Genomic DNA, 20,709 nt, shown 5'->3' on the forward strand with positions numbered 1-20,709 from the left:
ATGGGGGCGTGGCGATTATCCTTTGACACAATGAGTAAGTGCCTAGCACGCTGGTGGTGTAATGTATTATGCAGAAAAGAAAGCACAGTATAGATCCGGTGGTGGTCCGGAAAGACCGTCCGGAATAAAAATGCTAGATAATTAATTATCTGAGACTCAAATTAACGGGGCATCGTCTATTTTATCTGGCAGGTCTTGCGAGGTTGACTTGACGAATTCTGATCTGGTTGCGGGTCTGGATAACCAGCCGGCCGGCCGCCTAGCGCGGAGTGGAAGGCTCTCGGCGAGGCTGAGCCCACCGGCCCCGGCCTGCGCGGAGGCGGGACCTGGTCGGTGGGCGTGGCCAGACGCCCCCGCCCCGTCACGTGCCGGCCGTCGCCTGCCGCGTCGGCAGCCCCGGAACGCTGCAGACGCCGGCGGCTGAAGGGCAGGGGCGGCCGCGGCCTCGGCGGCGGGGGCTGGGCCCATGGCGACGGCGACGGCGGTGGCGGCGGGGGCCAGGGCCGCGGCGGGAGCTGAGTCTGCCGCGGGGCCCCGGGGGCCGGCAGCGGCGCTGGAGCTGTGGCTCAGTGAGTAGCCGGGGCTGCCTCGGCTTGGGCGCAGCGCTCCACGTGAGGCCTCGCTTCCCGCCTCCCCGGGCCTTTCTTCTGAGGCTGGCGGGTGGGCAGGTGGCCTCGGGGAGGCTGGCGCCCGAGGAGGGAGGCAGGGCCCGGCACGGGTGGGAGGATCTTCTCGGCGGGCCTGGAGAGGAACCCCAGGAATCTGCCGCGGCTGCGGACCCGAGGCTGGGCGCTTTGCGCCCCCCTGCCCCCATCGCGATGCATAAACTGTTAACAACATAATGGCTACGGTTTATTGAGCTTCGCTTTTATGCCAAACACTGCTAAAGGGCATTTCAGCCACTGTTAATCCTTATTACGACCCCTAGAGACAGCTTCGGTTACTAACCTCGTTTTAGAGAAGGGCACTTTTAGACTTAGCTGTGCAACACACCCATCCTCTGGGAAAGAACTCTTTCTGGCTCCCGACTTTAATGTCAAAAGAAGCCCTTTAAACCTTTTGTGCGAGTTCCTTCTGGCCGGACTTTTGATATTGTCTCGTGTAAGACACATGGCAGTCCTGGGGTAGTTACGGTCCCTGCGTTACCGATTGGGGCCTTGAAATTCCAAGAGAATAAAGCATATGCTCCTTGTATTGGGCTCTGCTGGGTGCCGGGAGTACTAAGATGTGTAAGGCAGAGCCCTTGCTCACAAAGATGTATTTAAGTAGGTGATGGAAGCCGATCGGAGCAGTACTTTGCTACCTTAGGGCAAATGGGAGGGATACTGGGCTTGTTTAAGGTGCAGTGGTGGGAGTTGGTTTGTTTATGAGGGGATTGTCTCAGTGGACATAGCATTTGAGTGGACAATGGAGGCGACAACATTTCAGATTCAGGAAACTGCATGTGCAAAAGCTGGGGGAAAGAGTGTGGAGCATTCTGGGAAGAAGGAAGTCAGCTGCAGGAGTGCAAAGCCTAAAGAGACTGCATGGCTAATTGGGGCCAGATCTTAAAGGGTCTTGTGGGCTGCAGAAAGGAGTTCAGAGTTTATCCTTAATGTAGTCGGGGAGATGTCAGAGCCTGGAACTCCGATCAAGTGTGCATGCGTGCTCAGTCTTGTCTCACTCTTTTGCGGCCCTGTGGACTGTAGCCCGCCAGGCTCCTCTGTCCATGGGATTTCCCAGGCAAGAATACTGGAGTGGGTTGCTATTTCCTACTCCAGGGGATCTTCCTGACTGTCTTCTGCACAAGCAGGCAGATTCTTTACCGCTGTGCCACCTGGGAAGCCCCTCTGATCAAGTACTTCTGTTAAAAGCAGCACCTGCAGCTGTGTGAAGAGCTGAATTGATTAGGGATGGGAGTCTAGGCAGAGAGTAGATGAAAAGCTCTTCTGGTAGTGTGTTGGGGCTGAAGTACAAAGGTGTTGGGATGGAGAGTAGAAATGATTAGCTAGTTCGATCAGCAGCCTTAATGCATTAGAATAGAGGCAGGGGACCAGAGGGATCTAGGTTGGATTGGAAGTTTCAGGCTCAGGTAACTGATTGGTTAGAGATGCTTCACTTGTGGAGTTTGAGGTGCTTGTGGCACAAAGAGAAGCTCTCTGGGCGATTGGTTGGCTCCAGAGAGGGTAAGACCTGGAGGTCAACTTGAGATCTTCAGTTCATTAGCAGTGAGCTTGCCTGTGTGCATTAGGAATAACTGAGTTTGCGCATGGAGCGTGAAGGTAGCAGGGTTAGGGGGGTGCTGGGTTGGGAAAGAAGGTGGAGCCTATAGGCTGCTGGGAGGAGGGGAGCTGCAGGTCTCTAAGGAAGGTATACTTGGTAGGTGGTTTTGCTGCTGAGAAAAAGAGAAGGAGGATGGGGGAACTTTGAATTTGGCAACTGAAAGATTACTGAGTTATCTCAGTGTTAAACGGTAGGGACAGAAAGAAGGTGGTTGACTAGGAGGCGGTGGAGTTGCAAAAGTCAAGTGGGCCGGGTTAGAGACCAGCCAGCCAGCCGCTGACCCAGGTAGGGGAGAAGAAGGGAACCAAGACTGTTCAGGAGGGGATCCTTAAGCTCCAGCTGTTTTAGACCATTGTGGTCCCAAAGTTCTGAGATCTTCCAGTTGTTCGGGTAGGGCTAGAACCTGTCCCAACAGCACAGACCCCCTTTCCAATCCGGCAACCAAAACTGCCTCCAGACATTCCCAGATGTGCCCTGGGACAGAGGGCCCACCTCTTCCCCTCTGCACCTGAGCTCCTCTGAGTTTGGGCTTTGGAGTGTTGGTGGACTTCAGAAATGTGTCCTGTAGTCTTTGTGGCTGTGCAGTTTCCACCTCCCTGCCCCTGCACGCCGTAGGAGCAGAGAAAGGAAACTGTTGAACCAGACTTGTGGGGGCTGGGGCCCCGTGGAGGTGGTACGTGGATGGACGTGCACTAGAGAGGCTGGTGGTGGGGCAAGGACTGGAGTGTACTTGAAGGAAAGTCCCTGAGTCTAGGCTGGATGGAGAAGGAAGTCACTCCAGGGGCACGTGAAGACCCCAGAGCTCATCTCACTGACAGATCTTACCTCAGCAAGGCAGCTGTGTTCCTAAGGCTGGAGTGTAATAGCATGCCCCCCTGTGGCTCAGATGGGAAAGGATCTGCCTACAATGCGTAAGACCCAGGTTCGATCCTGGATCAGAAAGATCCCCTGGAAAGGAAAATGGCAACCCACTGCAGTATTCTTGCCTAGAGAATCCCATGGAGAGAGGACCCTGATGGGCTACAGTTCATGAGATCTTAAAGAGTCGGACTCGACTGAGCGACTGACACCTTGGGAATGTGAGGATCAGGGGAGTTCGTGCATCTCAAGCACACGGGACAGTGCCTGTGCAGTGTTAGCTATTATCTATCACTGTTAGCTATTATTATAGTGTTAGCTATTCTCATCACTAGTCGTCTTAGTAGAGAGTGGCAGAAAACGAGCTCATACTGTTTGCCAGAAAAGGAAAGACATCGGACCTAGAATTGAGAAGGAGCAGTTCCCCCAAAGGAACGCCAGGAACCTGTTTCACCAGAAGCTCAAGCTTTAAAAATACAAGTAGCAGCTTCTGGGCATTTTGCAGCACCCCCCACCACTACCACTTAGTTTATTTTGGGCGTTGTTCCACATGACTGCATTTAGAGCTGCCTCCTCCTTGTTAATGAAAAGCCTCCTGTGCCCGGTGGCATGGGGTGCTGTATGCGATTTAACCAGCGGAGTCTCAAGCTATTAACAGCAGCACTGGGCCTCTTGGTCTCAGCTCTGGTAGTGCTGCCAGGGAGCCACTCGCTTAGTTGGATGCTCTGTAATCTTTCTTCTTCCATCTACTTGGACCTACTCCCAGGTGATAAGTCCTGTCTTCCAGCCTCATTTTTCTGCCTCCCTTGGGGATGAGAGTGGTCTGGATTTCTATCTATTTATATTCTCCCAGCTTCTCTAGAACTGAGCTGATTCTTTATCTTGGACCCATCATTCCTATGGTGGATCTTGGCCTTTAAGCACTGCTTGATGTCCCGGATGGGTTGGTGTGTATCTGCCCCACACAGAGCATACTCACTGCTGCAGGATTGAGTTCTAAGTGTTCTCAAGGTGACTGCTTCCCCACAGCCCCAGGGCTCCCCTGACTAGCACAGGCTGCTCTTAACATCAGGGTCATGACCCTGGGGGTGGGGTTGTGGCTGATGAGATGATTTGGCTTTTGAATTAGTCATGTTAGATGAACCATTCAGGGAATTCCCTGGCAGTCCAGTGGTTGGGATTTAGTGCTTTCCCCTCTGATCTGGGTTCAGTCCCTGGTCAGGGAACTAAGATCTGCAGACTCGCAGGAGGCCCCCTAACCACCCCCCACCGCCCAGGGGTGGGGAGGGGGGGAAGCCATTTCACTCATAGCTGGAGGGCTCAGCTATCTCCTTTTTTTTTTAATTTTAAAAAATTTTTAAATTTTTAAAAATCCTGTGGGAATTATTATCTCTGGACCTGCTCAAGGACACTGAAATAGCTTGGCAGGATGGGATTAAGTGTTTGGAGACCCAGTTATTTCAGAACTCCTGGTGTCAGCAGTATGTCCAGCCAACTGGTCAGATTTCGAATAGTGAAAGATTCATTAGTAGATCCTTGCTGATGACAGTCTAGGTGCCGGAGGGTGGGAAGGTGAATGAGACAGGCCTCCTTCCTGCCTTAGGGAGCTGATAACTTAGTGGTAAAAGGTCAAAGAACCTAGTTCCCAAAAGAGGCCCTGAGTTTGTCAGAGAACTGAAGACTTACTTTTGGGCCCTGGAATTGGGCAGACCTGAGATTTTTTTTGTCATTTTCCAGTTTTGTGACTGGGCAGATTTCTTCGTCTATAAAATGCTGGGCTAACTAGTACCAGCTTCAGTTTTCTGAGGATTACAGGAAAGGGATGCTAGGAAAGCACTCAGCGTCATGTCTGACATAAAGCAAGTTCTTAAAAAACAAAGTGGGGTGGCAGCAGCTATGACTATTATTGCTGTTATTTGGGAGCTGTGAAAAACCTTGAGGGAATCCTTACGATATAGATATACCAAATAAAAAAACTTACTTTATAGATCTTTTTGCTGCTTTGCCCTGGTTATGGGTTTAGAACATTATTTAAGCTTGTAGAATTTTTTTTTTCCCTTCCTTTCTTTGGAAAACCTGATGGCTTGGTGGTAGGGGAGGAGGGAGAGAGCTGGATTCTGCTTGGTGAACAGGGTCCTACCTGCTTTTCTCTGCCGCTGGGTCATAGAGCACTGGTCCCCAACCCCCGGGCCACAAACCAGTACCGGTCAGGTTGCGGCAAATAAGGAACCAGACTGCACAGCAGGAGGTGAGCAAGCGAAGCTTCATCTGTTAATATATTTACAGCCACTACCCATCGTTATTACTGCCTGAGCTCCGCCTCCTGTTGGATTAATGGTGGCATTAGATTCTCATATGAGAGCAGATGGTAAATGTAATGCGTTTGAATTATCCTGAAACCACCTCCCCCACCCCACCCCCTCCTCATCTGTGGAAAAATTATTTTCCATGAAACTGGCCCCTGGTGTCCAAAAGGTTGGGGAACTGCTCTCACAGAGTCATGTGTTGAGGTCTGAAAGCCTTTTAGGTGTCAAGCTTGACCTTGTCGTGAACTGCAGCTTTATGAAGTTTTACTGATACAGAAAGAAGTAGTTCAGATGAGTCAGATCTCCTTTTATCATTAATTTTTATTGGAGTATCGTTGCTTTACAGTGTTGTGTTAGTTTCTGCTATACAGCAAAGTGAATCAGTTATGCATATACATACATCCACTCTTTAAGATTTCCTTCCCCTTCAGGTCACCCCAGAGCATTGAGTAGATGTCCCTGTACAGTAGAGTCAGATCTCCTTAGTCAGACTCTCTTGAGTATCACTGCTTTCAGTTTATGTCCTGAGTAATTATTTTGTGCCTATGCCTAAAGCACTGTACCAAGCATTATAGGAAACATAGTGCTTCTACCTTAGTTTTGAACAGACTTTTGAAGTTTCAAGTGTACTAAGTTGTGTACGTATTTTTAAAGGAAAATACAAAGACTGTTACAAGATCGTCTTTTATTGATTACTTAATGTTTGCTGCTATGCTGAGTATTTCAGACACTGTCTTTTTTTAAGATGCATGTATTTGTCTGCGCTGGGTCTTCATTGCTGCTTGCAGGCTTTCTCAAGTTGTGGCAAGTGGGAGCTGTTCTGGTCGCGGTGCATGGACCTCTTGTTGCAGTGGCTTCTCGTGTTGCGGGGCTTGGGCTCGAGGTGCACGGGCTTCAGTAGTTGCAGGATGTGGACTCAGTAGTTGAAGCTCACAGGCAGATGGAGTCCTAACCAGAGACCACCAGGGAAGCACTCGACACTGTCTTTAAAAAAATCTCATGACTATCCCACGAGAAACGTACCATTTTCCTTATTTTATAGTTGAGGAAACTGGAGCTCTGAGAGTCCAGCGACATGTAACTAATAAAGGATGGAGCCGGAGATCCGGATCCTAAAAGAGCAGGTAGAGTGTGGGTCTTCTGAGACGGAAGCGATGGCTTCTGTTTTGTGGGGGTGGGTGATAGATTAAGAAAGCCCTTATGAAGTGGCATTTGAATTGGGATTTGAAGGGTGAATAGCATTTCGAGAGGTGGAACATAGAGAAAGAGCTTTGAGGAGGAGAAAGGTGAGGAGCATGGGGAAATTGGTAAGCTGATTCCTTTGCTCTTCTTTGTTGTCTCTGTTCACTTAGGATGGGGCTAATGAGGGGGAAGGTGGGGGATTGAGTACTGTCCTTTGAACCTCATGGTTGAGCTAGGGGCATGCGACTTCCACGTGACATAAAAAGTGACTGCCATCTGGAAAGTTGAATTCTAGTTGCCTGTGGAGTCTTTTGTTGTTGTTGTTTAATTGCTTATTAATTTTTGGCTGCACTGGGTCTTCATTGCTGCATGAGCACTTTCACTAGTTGTGGTGAGTGGGGGCTACTCTTCAGTTGCAGCGTGCAGACTTCTCGTTGCGGTGACTTCTCGTGTTGCGGAGAATAGGCTTTAAGTACTGGGCTTCAGTAGCTGTCGTTCCTGGGCTCTAGAGCACAGGCTTACTAGTTGCTCAGGCTTAGTTGCTCTGCAGCATGTGGGATCTTCCCGGACCAGGGATCGAACCTGTTTCCCCTGCACTGGGAGGTGGATTCTTAACCACTGGACCACCAGGAAAGCCCCTGTAGACTCTTCAGAAGGGAGGAGAATTAGTTGGGGCTGGAGCAGTGGAGGAGGCTTTTGGGAGCAGATGGAAATTCAGAATGACCTTGAGAATGGATAGAGAAGAGAGAGGTGGACATTCAGGCAAAAGGAATAGTGTCCGAAGTATGACCATAAGAATTACTTACTGGCAGAGTTTGAAAGAGCTTCTCTGTCAGGACCAATGAGAAGTTTCATTGGAGAGGCGAGGAGTCCAGGATAAGCTGGACAGTGGGGAGTAGGGGAATGTTGTGAAAGGGCAGGACGAAGACAGTCTTGGCAACTGCTTTGTGAGAGCGTGACTTGTTTCAGTTGGAAGGCCGGGCCTGTGGAGTGGGCATCCTTTCTGGGACAGGGCTTCTAGGCGGCAGCAGCGGGAGGGGAAGAAGCTGCTACCATGTAGCACCAGGAAGGGGTCACACAAAGATTCCAGGAAGTCAGGCTTTGCCCCAGCCCTCAGTGCAGCGTGGGCTCACATTAGGCCTTCTGATAAGCCCCCTTTCTCCAGGTGTTTGCTGCTCCGGGCTGCGCCCTGGTACCCTTCAGGCTGCATGTCCTCAGATTACGTACAAATACGAATGTTCCAAGCGGGGAGACACCAGTGTGACTGGATCTGGGTTCCTTGGGCATGTGTGTATGGTAGCAGAGAGAAACGGCATTCTGAGGAGTGAAGGCAAGGAGGTCCTCCTGTCAGGATAAGCCACTGACGTGGAGAAGCTTCTTACGTCGGACAGAGGATTTCAGTAAGCAGAGGCTCAGGTTTCGGCCTGTTACTTTGGGGACATGGCGGGTGCTGCTCAGGGCTTCACTATAAGTTCTGGTCTTCCTGTCACATGGCTGAGAACCTTCCAGGTTCTTGGCGTTCCCTGGTGGTCCAGTGGTTAAGAATCTGCCTGCCAGTACAGGGAACATGAGGTCAGTCCTTGCTCCGGAAAGATTTCACATGCTGTGGAGCATCCAAGCCCACATGCTGCAACTTGAGAAAGCCCAGTGCAGCCAATAAATGAAAATAAAAAAGAAGCTTGCAGGTTGTGGCCTATGCATAGATGCTGGCCTGTGCCCATCCTTGTTGCAGGGCCCTGGTGGGGGGGTCAACACGGCATGAAGAAGGTGTGCGTAAGCCAACCCCTGCACTGGGAATGGAGCCCCTGTCAGGACAGTAGCTTGTTAATCAGTTTGCTCGTTCCTGTGGTCAGCAGTCCCTGAGTCATGAGCCATACCCACGCCTAACAGTGATGAGTACGGTCGACCCCCCAACCCCCGCCAGCTGTCTGCTTGCTGCGTCCCATCCTTGGGAGGTGTGATATACACAGTCCTTGGCTGTTGTCCTATTTTGAGGGGTGGAGATGTGGAGCGGTGTGTATGCTTCCCTTTATTATACTTCAGTTTTACTTTTTATTTCCTTGACAGATAAAGCCACAGACCCAAGCATGTCAGAACAGGATTGGTCAGCTATCCAGAATTTCTGTGACCAAGTGAACACTGATCCCAGTGGGTAAGGTGACGTCAGACATGTGCCCGACTTCTACAGGCACCTCAGACTATGTGTGCCTGGCTGTGTTTCTCAGGATTGTTTTACATAGCTTAGGCTTCGTTTCCTTTTTTCCTCCCTCCATGATCTACTGAGTATGTTATTTTTCTAGAAATAGCAAATTCATGTAGTTTTCTTTAAAAAAAAAGTTTGTAACTGGCAATTAAAATTAAATTTTTTTTTTAATTTTAAATAATTTTTATGAAACATTACTGCTGAGGAGCTCTCTGAATGTTAGGGATAGAATGTAACTAGGGTACATAGTAATGTGAAAGATCAGTGTGCTCTTATTAAAAAAATTTTTTTATTTGCAGATTATACTATATTTAGCAGCATGTTTCTGAATGTCCATTTCAGAGCTGCATTTCAGATGCTTTTGTTGTTGATTAGTCACTAAGTTGTGTTTGACTCTTTTTCAACCCCATGTAGCCCACCAGGCTCCTCTGTCCATAGGATTTCCCAGGCAAGAATACTGGAGTGGATTGCCATTTTTTTCTCCAGGGAATCTTCCCGACCCACGGATTAAACCTGCGTCTCCTGCATTGCAGGCGAATTCTATATTACTGAGCCACCAGGGAAGCTTGTTAAGCTAATATAAATGCAGTCTTTTTTTTTTTTTTTTTTTTAAGAGCAGAGGAAGAGAGGTTAAGATTTTATTGAATTTGATTTCTGAAGTGTCTGAATGGGAACTTTTTTCCACCTATTTTTTGGCCATGAAGTACGGCCTGCAGGATCTCAGTTCCCCAACCAGGTATCAGACTGCCTCCCGCAGTGGGAGTGTGGTGTCTTAACCACTGGACCGCCAGGGAAGTCCCCTGGATAGGAACTTGAGAAATGAGTCAGTTATCCAGGTATTTTATCTCCATGTTGCTGAATATTCATTTTGAAAGGAACAAGAAGTTTGATCACATTTTCTGCTCCAGGGTTGACTGAACAGTTATCAAATAACAAATGAGGTCTGTGCCGCTCTAGACCAAGTTACATACAGGTCTGGGAGCTGTAGGGATGGATGGACTGGGGAGAGGATGGTGTGTTCTGGAAGCGTAGCTGCGCGACATGGGGGTGGCTGGGAGCCGACCTCCTTTGGGGGCTCGCGCATGGTCGTGTGCAGTCATGTCCTACCTCTGCTCTGGGACCCAGGCTCCTGGGCAGAGGGGACTTGACTGAGCATGCTCAGCCAGACCGGTTGGTGTGTTCCTCTCCACCCAGAGTCTTTGTTTTCCCTTAGCTCAACCCATGCGCCCTGGCTGCTGGCCCACAAGATCCAGTCTCCGCAAGAGAAAGAAGCTCTTTATGCCTTAACGGTGAGTTTGGCTTGCCCCTTAGCTCTCCTGTCCCAAGGCTAGCATTTCAGTGTGGGAAAGAGCCTCTGAGAGGTTCACCTTCCCTGGCCTTCAGAAGGCAGGCTAGAGGGAGTTCTGGGCTCAGATTGCCCCATTCTAGATCTGTTCCTGGAGAGTAGCAGGAAGGAAAGGAAGGCTTTATTTCCTTTTGCCCTTGTTAGACCAGGGCTGGTGAGGTCAAGTGCCCACAGGGCCAGACTGGTAACATAAGTGAGTGAGCCACCTACGAGAGGAACCAAAGAACCAGAGAGATCACGTCCAGTCTAAAGAGGGCAGCTGCGTGACAGGACCCGCTGGCTATTTATTGCCAGGGATGAGTTTGGGCTCAGTGTTGCTAGAACTTCCTGTTTAAGAGAAAACGAAAATCCAGATGAAGTCTCAGGATTTTTCAGTATTAGTGACTGATTTGAGAGGTTAATGCTGTGGGCCAAAGAAAACATCTACAGGCCCAATTTGTCACTAGAATGCCAGCAAGTAACCCATAGTTTGATAGGAAGTGATTCTCTGACCAATTTCACCTGCCTGGAGGGTCTCCATAAAAGGTGGGGTGACCTCAGATTCCCCCACCGAGTGGTTTCCTGGACACAAACCTGTCAGTTACAACAAGAGCAAACAAGTGCTTTTTTACTTAATCTGAAAGTCTCACCCTTTCTCCCGAACTTTAGTGACCTCAGTCTTGAGCCATGGTTCCAGCAGATACGTAGCAGGTTTGGAATGAGCTCTGGAGCCAGTGGCTTCCCCTTCTCATGGGAGTCCTGTGTCTGTGCAGGTGCTGGAGACGTGTGTGAACCACTGTGGAGAGAAGTTCCACAACGAGGTGGCCAAGTTCCGCTTCCTCAACGAGCTCATCAAAGTGCTGTCCCCAAAGGTGAGCGCCCTGCGCCTGGCCCCTCTCTGTGGGTGTCGCTAAGACCTTACAGGCTAAGAGCTCAGTCCTACCTAGACTACGTCCACTTCAGACACCCGTCATGCGTCTCAGGGATCCCCAGCTACTTGCACTTCTGCCTGACCAGCTACTAGGTCAGAGGTTCCTCTGACCCCCCTCTGCCAGGTTGCCTGATTCACTGGATGGAAAGATTCACAGAACACAGAAAAGCACTATGCTTAATAATATCCTTTTTATTTTAAAGGATAAGTGAGATGCATAGTTCCAATCCTCTGATCACATGGTCAGCCCTTCCCTTGAAGCTAGGTGTCCACCAGGAATGTTTAGCATAAACTTGGGTATGGTCCCTGGGGAGGACTTGCAAATAAAAAAGACCGTCCTGTCACTTACGAAATTCCAAGGGTCTTTGAAGTTCTGTGCCAGGAGGAACTAAAGAGAAAGGTCAAATATTTTGGAAATTATGTCTATCACATATATATTATATATATAATTTTCAAAATTCTTTTATTTATGAGGATTAATAAATCCTTTTATTTTAAGAGGATCTTTTAGTAGTAGTATTGATTTTTGACCATGCTGTGTCTTGGTTGTGGCAAGCAGGGGCTCCTCTCTACTTGTGGTGTGTGCATGGCTCATTGTGGGGCTTCTCTCATTGCGGAGCACGGGCTCTAGGGCGCACAGGCTTCAGTAGTTGCATTGTGTGAGCTCATTCATTGGCAGCTCACAGGCTTAGTTCCCCCACGGCATGTGGGATCTGCCCTGAGCAGGGATCAAACCCGTGTCCCTGCATTGGCGGGCAGATTCTTAACCACTGGACCACCAGGGATTTCCTAAGAGGATCTTTTAAGAAATAATGATTCAAAACATTTTGAGTTTCAGCAATTCCTTTCACTTTATCTTATTTTCATTCCAAATATATTTTTATGCTACACTCAAAAAAAATGAGTGCCCCCTAGGGCTCTAACCTAATCCAGTGTATGGTGGGATTGAATTTAGTGACTTTGGAGGTTGACTCCTTGAAACCCGGAAAGAGTGCTGGGGCTGGGTGCATAACTTGTCCTCTCGCTGTGCCTGCCCTCTCAACCAGCCTTGAGCAGCTTGCTTCTCAGCTGCCATCTCTTCAGTGATGCTGTGGGCTGGGCAGTCTACTAATGAAACTGCCCAACTCGGATGGGATTTGAACCCAGCCACAACTTAGATTGAGACTTGAACCTGTGGACTGGGATTAAAACCCACTATCTCTTTTTTTTTTATTTTTAAATTTGACTGGACCAGGTCTTAGTTGCGGCATGTGGAATCTAGTTCCCTGACCAGGGGTTGAACTCAGGACCCTTGCACTGGGAGCGTGGAGTCTTAGCTGCTGGACTACCAGAGAAGTCCCCACTGTGTTTTAATTAAAATCAGGACTTCCTGAAGCTGAGGTTCTTTTTTGTTGTTAAGTGTTTTAACACCTAAAACATTTTGTATTGAGGTATACCCAGTTAACAATGTTGTGATAGTCTCAGGTGAACAGCAAAGGGACTCAGCTATACATGTACATACATCCATTCTCTCCCAAAACCCCACTCTCATCCGAGCTGCCACATGGCATTGTGAAGCTCAGGTTCTTTATGTCCCAGCACAGAAGGGATTCAGCGAGAGGCAGAATATAGATAAATAGATTTATTAATATAGAATGCTTGTGAGGGTTGCAAGTGGGCAGGCAAGGGGGCTCTGTCCTGAGAACTAAGTGGTAAAACAGATTTGTTTGTAGAGAGATACATTCCATAGATAGAATGCAGGCTGTCTCAGAAGATGAGAGTGGCCCTTAAATATGGGGTAGTTAGTTTTTGTGGGCTCAGTAATTTCATAGGGTAACAAGTGGGAGGATTAGTCCAACTATTTTATGAAAGGTGGAGTGGAGATTTCCAGGAATTGGGCCACTATTCTCTTTATGGCCTTTTATGGTCAGGGTTGGGACTGTCATGGCTATGTGTGTGTCGTTTAGCTGATGTATTGCAGTGAGCGTGTAGTGAGGCTCAAGGTGTACCAGAAATCGAATCGCACCACCATCTTGCACCTATTCACTTCTGACTAGTTTATGTTGTATCCTCAACATCTGTGTCATTCTTTGAAGGTTATGTCCTGCAGCCCTTTCCCTGTCTCGCTAAGGCCCTTCAGCTCAGTAATTCCCTGTCCTTTTTATCTTTAGTACCTAGGCTCCTGGACTACAGAAAAAGTTAAGGGAAGAATCATTGAAATACTCTTCAGTTGGACAGTCTGGTTTCCAGAGGACATCAAGATCCGAGATGCTTATCAGATGCTGAAGAAACAAGGTCTGACTGCATCGCATTCCCTTCCCACAGTGGTTGTTCCTTTTTGCTTTCCTGTACAGTTTGTCATTTTTGGGTGAAAGCTGGAGACCTTGTGTCCAGTAGACACAGTAGTCGAGGCTGATGCAAGTAATTTCAGTCCCCGAAAGTGGGCAGACCCTTCCTTCTGGTTAGCAGGGACTGGGGGCTTCCCTGAGAGCTCAGTTGGTAGAGAATCCGGCTGCAGTGCAGGAGATCCCGGTTTGATTCCTGGGTCAGGAAGATCTGCTGGAGAAGGATAGTCTACCCACTCCAGTGTCCTTGGGCTTCCCTTGTTGCTCAGCTGGTAAAGAATTCAGCAGGAGTTGAGCTGGGTTTGAGATGATTGTTGCTATAGTTACCCTTACTGTACCAGGTTTCAGATTCCTCTGGGCTGGTGTTGGCTTGTGTTTGAGGTGGGGGTTGATTGCCTGGAGAGTTTCTCGCGGTATCTGCTCTGCTCTCAGCTTTGGGTCTTCCTTGCTTTGCGTCTCAGAAGAGTTCTTATTCCATTGCCTGTCCTGACAGTAGACCCTTGTTACTTGTTCCTTGATGCCCTTTGCCTGGCACTAGTGGTGTCTGTTCTGATTAAGCCTTGGTCTTAGAAAGGCATGTGTCCCTGGTCTTGGAGGGACCTGTTTGTGATTCTGTTCCACCCCATCTCGGGCTGGGGCCAGGACACGTTGCACGTTGCATCCAGGGGTGCAAGCTTTTCTGTTCTTTTTTTCCAGCTGCCTTAGGTTTTCACCACTCTTCTAAGGACCGCAGGTGCGTTGTCCTTCCCCCGGCAGTGTGAGGCTTCTCTCTGGGGAGAGAAGGATTTCGGTGAGCCATTGGGCCTTTCCCATTCTCTTTTTGTGAGGCCCTTGGAGAATGAGCCTGTTCCTCTTGTGAAGCAAGCTCCAGAGTGTGTCCTGTGTCGAAGCTGGGAGTCCACGTTTCTTTTCTCCCAGGCTCTGTGGGATGAACCGGATTTAGGATGGGCTATTTTTTTTCCCCTGTCACACGCACTCAGTGTTTTTATGAGTATCAAAGATCCTACGCTAATTTCTGGGCCCTGAGAGGTTGTGTACCTGCATAAAATGGTCAGTATTTGTATAGTGTAGGGACCATAGGCTGCTAGTCTTAGGGTCTGCCTTTACCCTGATTTAGTTGGCTCTGACCATCCCGGACTTGGGATTCTCCCAAGGGAGGATGCAGAGCCTTGATCACGCCCTGGGTGTTTCCCTTTAAGGTCGATGACAGTGTCTTCCTGGTGGGAGATCAGGAACCAGGGGTTTCTGGACTTTATACTGGATCCTGCTGAAGTCAGCAGGCATTTATATCATCTTATCCATGAATTGCATTTTTTTTAGGAATCATAAAGCAAGACCCTAAACTTCCAGTGGATAAAATCTTGCCCCCACCTTCTCCCTGGCCCAAGAGCTCCATCTTTGATGCTGATGAAGAAAAGTCAAAGGTAAGGAGCTTCTCCCTAACCGTGTAGGCCAACCAGGAGTCTGAGTTGACCTCTTCTTTGAGGGACTCCCCTCCAGTACCCTCTGATCTGAACTGGCATGTGGGGAGGTGGGGTGAGTTCTCTCTGGAGCAGAGAGAGGTGTCCTAGGGTCTGTATGTCTTCGTAGAGAGGTCAAATAAGTGACCTATTCTTTGGGTCTTCCGCCTTATCTGTTCAGTGTTCCCGAGGGAAAGAAGGTACGAAAGGCCAACCCTAGTGGGTAGTGTGGGGGGTCAGTCGTATCCAGAGTGTGTGTGGTGTTTGGGGAAGGGGATTGGGGAGGAAAGCATGGGTTGCACATTGGCTCAGATCAAAAGAGAAAGCATCAGTAAGCCCGATCTCACCTGTTTCCTTCCGCCCCTGCCTCCCCGTATTGCTGCTCCTCAGACATCGTTAAGGAGAGGGGAGGGAAAAACACGGTGGTCCAAACCTAGGCCAGGACTCGGGGATAACTCCACGGTACCTCCGAAAGGTGGCAGTGCTTTTGGTCGTTACTGTTCTCGGTCGCTCACAAGGTCTGGTGAGTGTAGGACCAGGAAGACTCCAGTCCGAGGATGGGTCTCTTCTGGTGCCCTCTGCCTTCCAGCCACACCTGTCAGCTGTCCTCCTCCCGAGGATCTCGGTGCTCACTGTGGGCAGGATGAGCAGAGCTGTGCTAGGTTCTGGGTGACTTTCCCTCTGCCTCCTCTCCTGTGGGGTCCTCAGGAGGAGCAGGGGAGGAGGTGTGGCGTGGACTCCTGAGTAAGTCAGTCTGGTGTCAGCTTGGGCCAGCTGCTTAGACACTGCAATGCTCAGAAAGATGGCTCTCTGTCTTTCCTACCATCTCTCCAACGAAGAGTGAGTGACTCCACGTGTCAGGCATTCCGCTAGGCATTGGGAACAAAGTGGACGAGACTCCCGAGGTCTCTCACATCAGAGTATGTGCTCTAAGACCGCCTCGGCACGGTTGATGTTTTGGGCCAGTTAACTTCCTCACGGGGGGCTGTCATGCCCTGTGACGCGGGGTGTGTAGGTGTCCCTGGCCTCTACCTGCTGGATGTCAGTACCTCTCCCAGTTGTGACCACCGGCAGTGTCTCCAGACTTGGCCAGGTGTCTCCTGGGACATCCATCTCCATTCCCTGTTGAAACACCAGTGTTCTGTGGGGAATGTCACGATGGTCACGATCATTAAATTACTGCGTCATCGTGAGGATTTGGTAAGGTAATGCATTTAAATGTGTGAGCTGTTGTGACTGGTAATTCTGCTGTGGCTGGTGCTGTTGCTCTGGGCCACTTGACACAGAGAATTAGTTTCACTGAGTCGTGTTCCCTTTCCAGCTTCTGACAAGGCTTCTGAAAAGCAACCATCCCGAGGATCTTCAGGCTGCAAACCGGCTGATCAAGAATTTGGTCAAGGAGGTGGGCATTTTCCAGGGGGTTCTGCAGAACCAGCATTTGACAGGGGCTGGACAGGGAGATCCCCTGGAGGAGGGCATGGGAACCCACTCCAATATTCTTGCCTGGAGAGTCCCATGGACAGAGGAGCCTGGTGGGCTACAGTCTATGGGGTCGCAAAGAGTCGGACACGACTGAAGCAACTTGGCAGCAGGGACAGTATGTGTGTGTGTGTGTGTGTGATTGAGGGTTGGGGGCACAGTTAGCTGGAAGAGGAGACAGCCGCCTAGCCCTGAACCAGGGAACAGCTGTGAGCTCCCTGAAGGGCAGCAAGGTGGTGCCTGGAAGCAGAAACTTCTGTGTGCTTCCAGGTACTTCTGTCCAAGAGCTGAAAGCATTTCACAGACCCCAGTTTCTGTCTCAGTGACCAGTGTTGGCGTGGGAATCCAGGTGTGGGATTTCCCTTTCCAGAGGGATAGAGGCTGGTGATCCAGTGGACACATGCTCCCCTTGTCTGTCCCTGGAATTCCAGACCTTGAGCATCATCTTGCCCGCTGAGTGAACACTCCATCCACTCAGTGTTTTGGTGGCTCCCCTGAGCTCTGCATAGTACAGCATGCCTCTCCCGGCACACGTTCAAGAACGTCTGTCCCTCACTTCATCGTCTTTCTCCTGACAGGAACAAGAAAAATCGGAGAAGGTGTCCAAGAGGGTGAGTGCTGTGGAGGAAGTTCGGAGCCACGTGAAGGTGCTGGAGGAAATGCTGAGCACGTACCGTCGGCCGGGACAGGCGCCGCCAGACCAGGCAGCCTTGCAGGTAGTCTCTTCCAAAAAAAAGTCAGAAAGGACTCAGTATGACTGACACACTAAGCATATGCACAGATTGCAAGAAGCCCTCACACAGTCAAAATAATAAGCATGTTCCTCTCCCCCTCAAACTTCCTTATTCTCCTCCTCCTGTTCTTCCCTCTCTCCCAAGCAACCACTGATTTGTTTTCTCCCTTCTAGTTAGTTAGTTTGGGGCTTCCCAGGTGGCACTAGTGGTGAAGAATCCACCTACCAATCCAAGAGACGCAAGGGACACATGTTCCGTCCCTAGGTCGGGAAGATCCCCTTGAGGAGGAAGTGGCAACCCACTCGAGTATTCTTGCCTGGAAAATTCCACGGACAGTAGAAGCTGTAGAAGCTGGCAGGCTACAGTCTGTGGGGTTGCAAAGAGTTGGACATGACTGAGAAAGACTGCTGATTAATTTACATTTCTTAGACTCTTACATAAATAAATGATGCAGTATTCCACCCCTGCCTTTTTTTGGGGGGTAGATTAGGCTTCTCTCCTTTGGAGAAACTGTGGTGTGCATGTACCAGAATATGCATATCTATTCGTCTGTTGATGGATATTTGCATTGCTTGCCACTTCAGGTGATTATGAAATAAGCTGCTCTGAACGCTTATGTTCAGGACCGTTTTCTGTGAACATATATTTTCCTTTCTCTTGGGTAAATGCCTCAATGTGGGATTGCTCGGTCATATGCTAGGTGTATAGTCAACTTTTTAAAAAGTGCCAGGGTGGTTGTATCGTTTTATGTCTGTGACAGCAGTGTTTCAGAGTTCCCATTTCTCCACATGTACGCATCTTGAGATCTTCCTTTTTTTATAACGCACTTACTGAGAATTTTATGTAACAAACTATTTTCTAGGTCGTGTATGAGAGGTGTGAAAAGCTGCGGCCCACCCTGTTCCGGCTGGCGAGTGACACCACCGACGATGACGAGGCGCTCGGTACGGTCTTATTCTCTGGACGCTGAGAGCGCCCTCCCCAGAGTGCAAGACCCGCGTGGGCTCTCTGGCTGCCGTGGGGCTTCCTCTGCGCTGCTGACACGGAAACTCGACAATGGCTTCTGGGTGTTCCAGTGATTGCGCTTGGGGATGGCATTGATTGAGTTGACTCTTGTAATTTTCAGAGGAATCTGGGCTTGAACAAGAAATGAGCCGCAGGTCTGCAAGCTTAGAAAAGAGTGGAGGTTTACCGTGTCAGCTGGGTGTGAAGAGGGTAGAAGGAAGAGCAGCTCCCACTGAAGACTTGCAGAAAGACTGACTCTCTGAGAGGTCTGCGAAGCCACTGCGAGGGGCACGTCTGGGAGTGCCTTCAGGGACTGGGTTGGGGAGCCTCAGCAAGGTGGCCAGTGTGGAGTGAAAGGCACGTGGGAGAGCTGTAATCCTGTACACAAGTGTAGAAATAGATGAAGCTTTTTACCTTACGGATCTCAGAACACATGAAAGGGATGCTGTCTCCATGTCCTCTTCACCGTTCGTTCACAGTTAGTCTTGATCTTGTTTTACCTGTACTGCACTGTCCTTCTGTCTTCCCCCTTGCCATACCCCCAGTTCTGTTTTTAAGCAAATTCCAAATATTTCCAAGTAATCTATCAGTGTTCAGATTCCCTGGGCATTTCTCTCTGTAATCATCTCTTGCTGACCCCCCCTTTTTTTTTTTAAAGTTTGTTATAAATCAGAACCAGAAAGGAAAACCAAACTTGGTATTTAAGTCTCTTTCGGTGGCTAGCCTCCTGTTTTTGTTTTTGTTTTTTTAATTTCATGCATGAAAAACATGTCCTTTGACTTACAGTTTTTTTCTTGGTCTCACTTTTCTGATGGCATCTCCCTTGGTGTTTAATGTTTCTCCATTCCTGATATTTCTGAAATTCTTGGTTTCTTATAAATTGAATCAGGAAGCTTGTTCAGATTCAGGTTCAAATGAGGGTGTGTCGGGGAGGAACAAGAATACATCATAGGTGATTTTACGAGGCCCATGGTATCTGGTTTTCTGGGGGTTTTTTATGATGTAATTATTCTAAGCCTGTTATTTTCTCTGGTTGCCGTGAAGTCAAAATGAATGAAATTTAAAACACCTTGCACATGCCAAATACAACATTCAACCTCTTGTTTGTTCACTTCCATTCAGTTTAAAAATTGACAGGAAATTAATAGTTGGTTGCTCTTGAAGGCTACTAGCACGGTGGCCTGCAGTGTTATATACAGCCCCTGCCCCTGTTGCTATTCTCTGTCTTCCAGGAGAGAGTTTCTCGCAGGTAAACCAGACCGTGAGATACCCTTGACATTTTTTAAATCCACTGCATTTCTTATTCGGATATTTCAATTTGGATGTCCCAATTTTCATCACGAATGCTTGATCTGGATTTAGATTTTATGAAATTTACAGGTGAAAAAGTAGATTCATGTACCAAATTGTTCCTTACACACTTTCCAATGACTGAATAAAGTCCCATAACTGTTTTTTAATATTTGCATCCACATTGATGGAAAAGCTTTAAGTTTAAATTTTAAATTAAAACTAAGTTAAAGCTTTAGTTCCTCATTTGAAAGGACCATATTTCAAGTGTTGGCCGTCATACTGGGCAGTACAGACCAAGAAAAGTAAAAAGATTTGGTTCCTCCTCCAACCTAAGAAGGAAATTTTGAGGTTCAGTGATTGAGTGACTGGGTCTGCTAGGGGCTTGATCTCGTGACCTGGGGGCAGGAGGCATGGCCATACTGAACCTGGTAGAGCTGTGTGGTTGATGTTTTGTGGATGGCTTAAAAAAGACTGAGAATGTTGGTTGCTAAATGGGGGATTCTGATTTTTCTCTTCTCTTTCAGCGGAGATTCTCCAGGCAAATGACCTCCTCACCCAGGGAGTTCTGCTGTACAAACAGGTGATGGAGGGCCGTGTCACCTTTGGGAACACAGTGGCCAGCTCTGTGGGAGACATACCTGTGTCCAGAGGTATGTGCAGAGAGCATCTTCCACCCTCTGCCATGGGGCAGCCTGCAAATCCCAGGAAAGAACTGACTCTTCAGAACATTCTGGGTTATGGTATAGAAATGAGAGCACACACTCTCTTTTCCCTTTCCCTTGAGAATTGGTTTTATGTAGCCAGCCTCTTGGAGAAGGAAATGGCAACCCACTCCAGTGTTCTTGCCTGGAGAGTCCCAGGGACGGGGGAGCCTGGTGCGCTTCCATCTATGGGGTCACACAGAGTCGGACACGACTAAAGTGACTTAGCAGCAGCAGCAGCCAGCCTCTGCCCCACGTGCCATCACGGATTGACTGCTGGGCAGCAGCTAGCTTTGTAAACAGAAGTGTGTGGCTATTCTGGGACCAGATTCAGATTGTGCCTCTTGTGAATGCTTACTTAAGGGAGCTATACACCAAATTGACCATCAGTGATTCCTAGTGCCAGGCTAGCTAAATCAGAATCGGTCTAAAATAGTGCTTGAAATGCAGATTCTTAGACCTTTCTGAACCAAGATTACCCCAAATTTTTATCAAGCACTCGAGATCATCCTGATCAGCTGTGGTCAGAACCTCAAAGGCCTCTGAGCTGGAGCAGTCCGCTCTGCTACTGTCCTGGTTGGATGGACTGTGAGAGGATTCTGTGATGGCAGGGATGGGAAGGCAGTTTCTCTGGCTGCCTCATATTT

At 48.9% G+C, this 20,709-nt stretch overlaps 1 protein-coding gene across 1 annotated transcript in view; it reads left to right on the forward strand.

Annotated features, from left to right (window-relative positions):
• The first annotated feature begins 395 nt into the window (after nucleotides 1-395).
• GGA2 (golgi associated, gamma adaptin ear containing, ARF binding protein 2) overlaps nucleotides 396-20,709 on the forward strand; it is a 29,872-nt gene continuing 9,558 nt past the window's right edge. Inside the window, exons 1-10 of the mRNA XM_055409679.2 lie at nucleotides 396-569; nucleotides 8,676-8,760; nucleotides 10,025-10,100; nucleotides 10,909-11,007; nucleotides 13,217-13,340; nucleotides 14,711-14,814; nucleotides 16,172-16,252; nucleotides 16,908-17,045; nucleotides 17,926-18,007; nucleotides 19,886-20,011. Coding sequence (XP_055265654.2) covers nucleotides 467-569; nucleotides 8,676-8,760; nucleotides 10,025-10,100; nucleotides 10,909-11,007; nucleotides 13,217-13,340; nucleotides 14,711-14,814; nucleotides 16,172-16,252; nucleotides 16,908-17,045; nucleotides 17,926-18,007; nucleotides 19,886-20,011 — 1,018 coding nt within the window. The 5' untranslated portion in view covers nucleotides 396-466. The remainder of the gene's footprint in view (nucleotides 570-8,675; nucleotides 8,761-10,024; nucleotides 10,101-10,908; nucleotides 11,008-13,216; nucleotides 13,341-14,710; nucleotides 14,815-16,171; nucleotides 16,253-16,907; nucleotides 17,046-17,925; nucleotides 18,008-19,885; nucleotides 20,012-20,709) is intronic.

This window comes from Moschus berezovskii, chromosome 27 (assembly GCF_049115385.1).
Source record: "Moschus berezovskii isolate FMDL1 chromosome 27, NW_MosBer_1.0, whole genome shotgun sequence".
NCBI classification, from domain to species: domain Eukaryota; kingdom Metazoa; phylum Chordata; class Mammalia; order Artiodactyla; family Moschidae; genus Moschus; species Moschus berezovskii.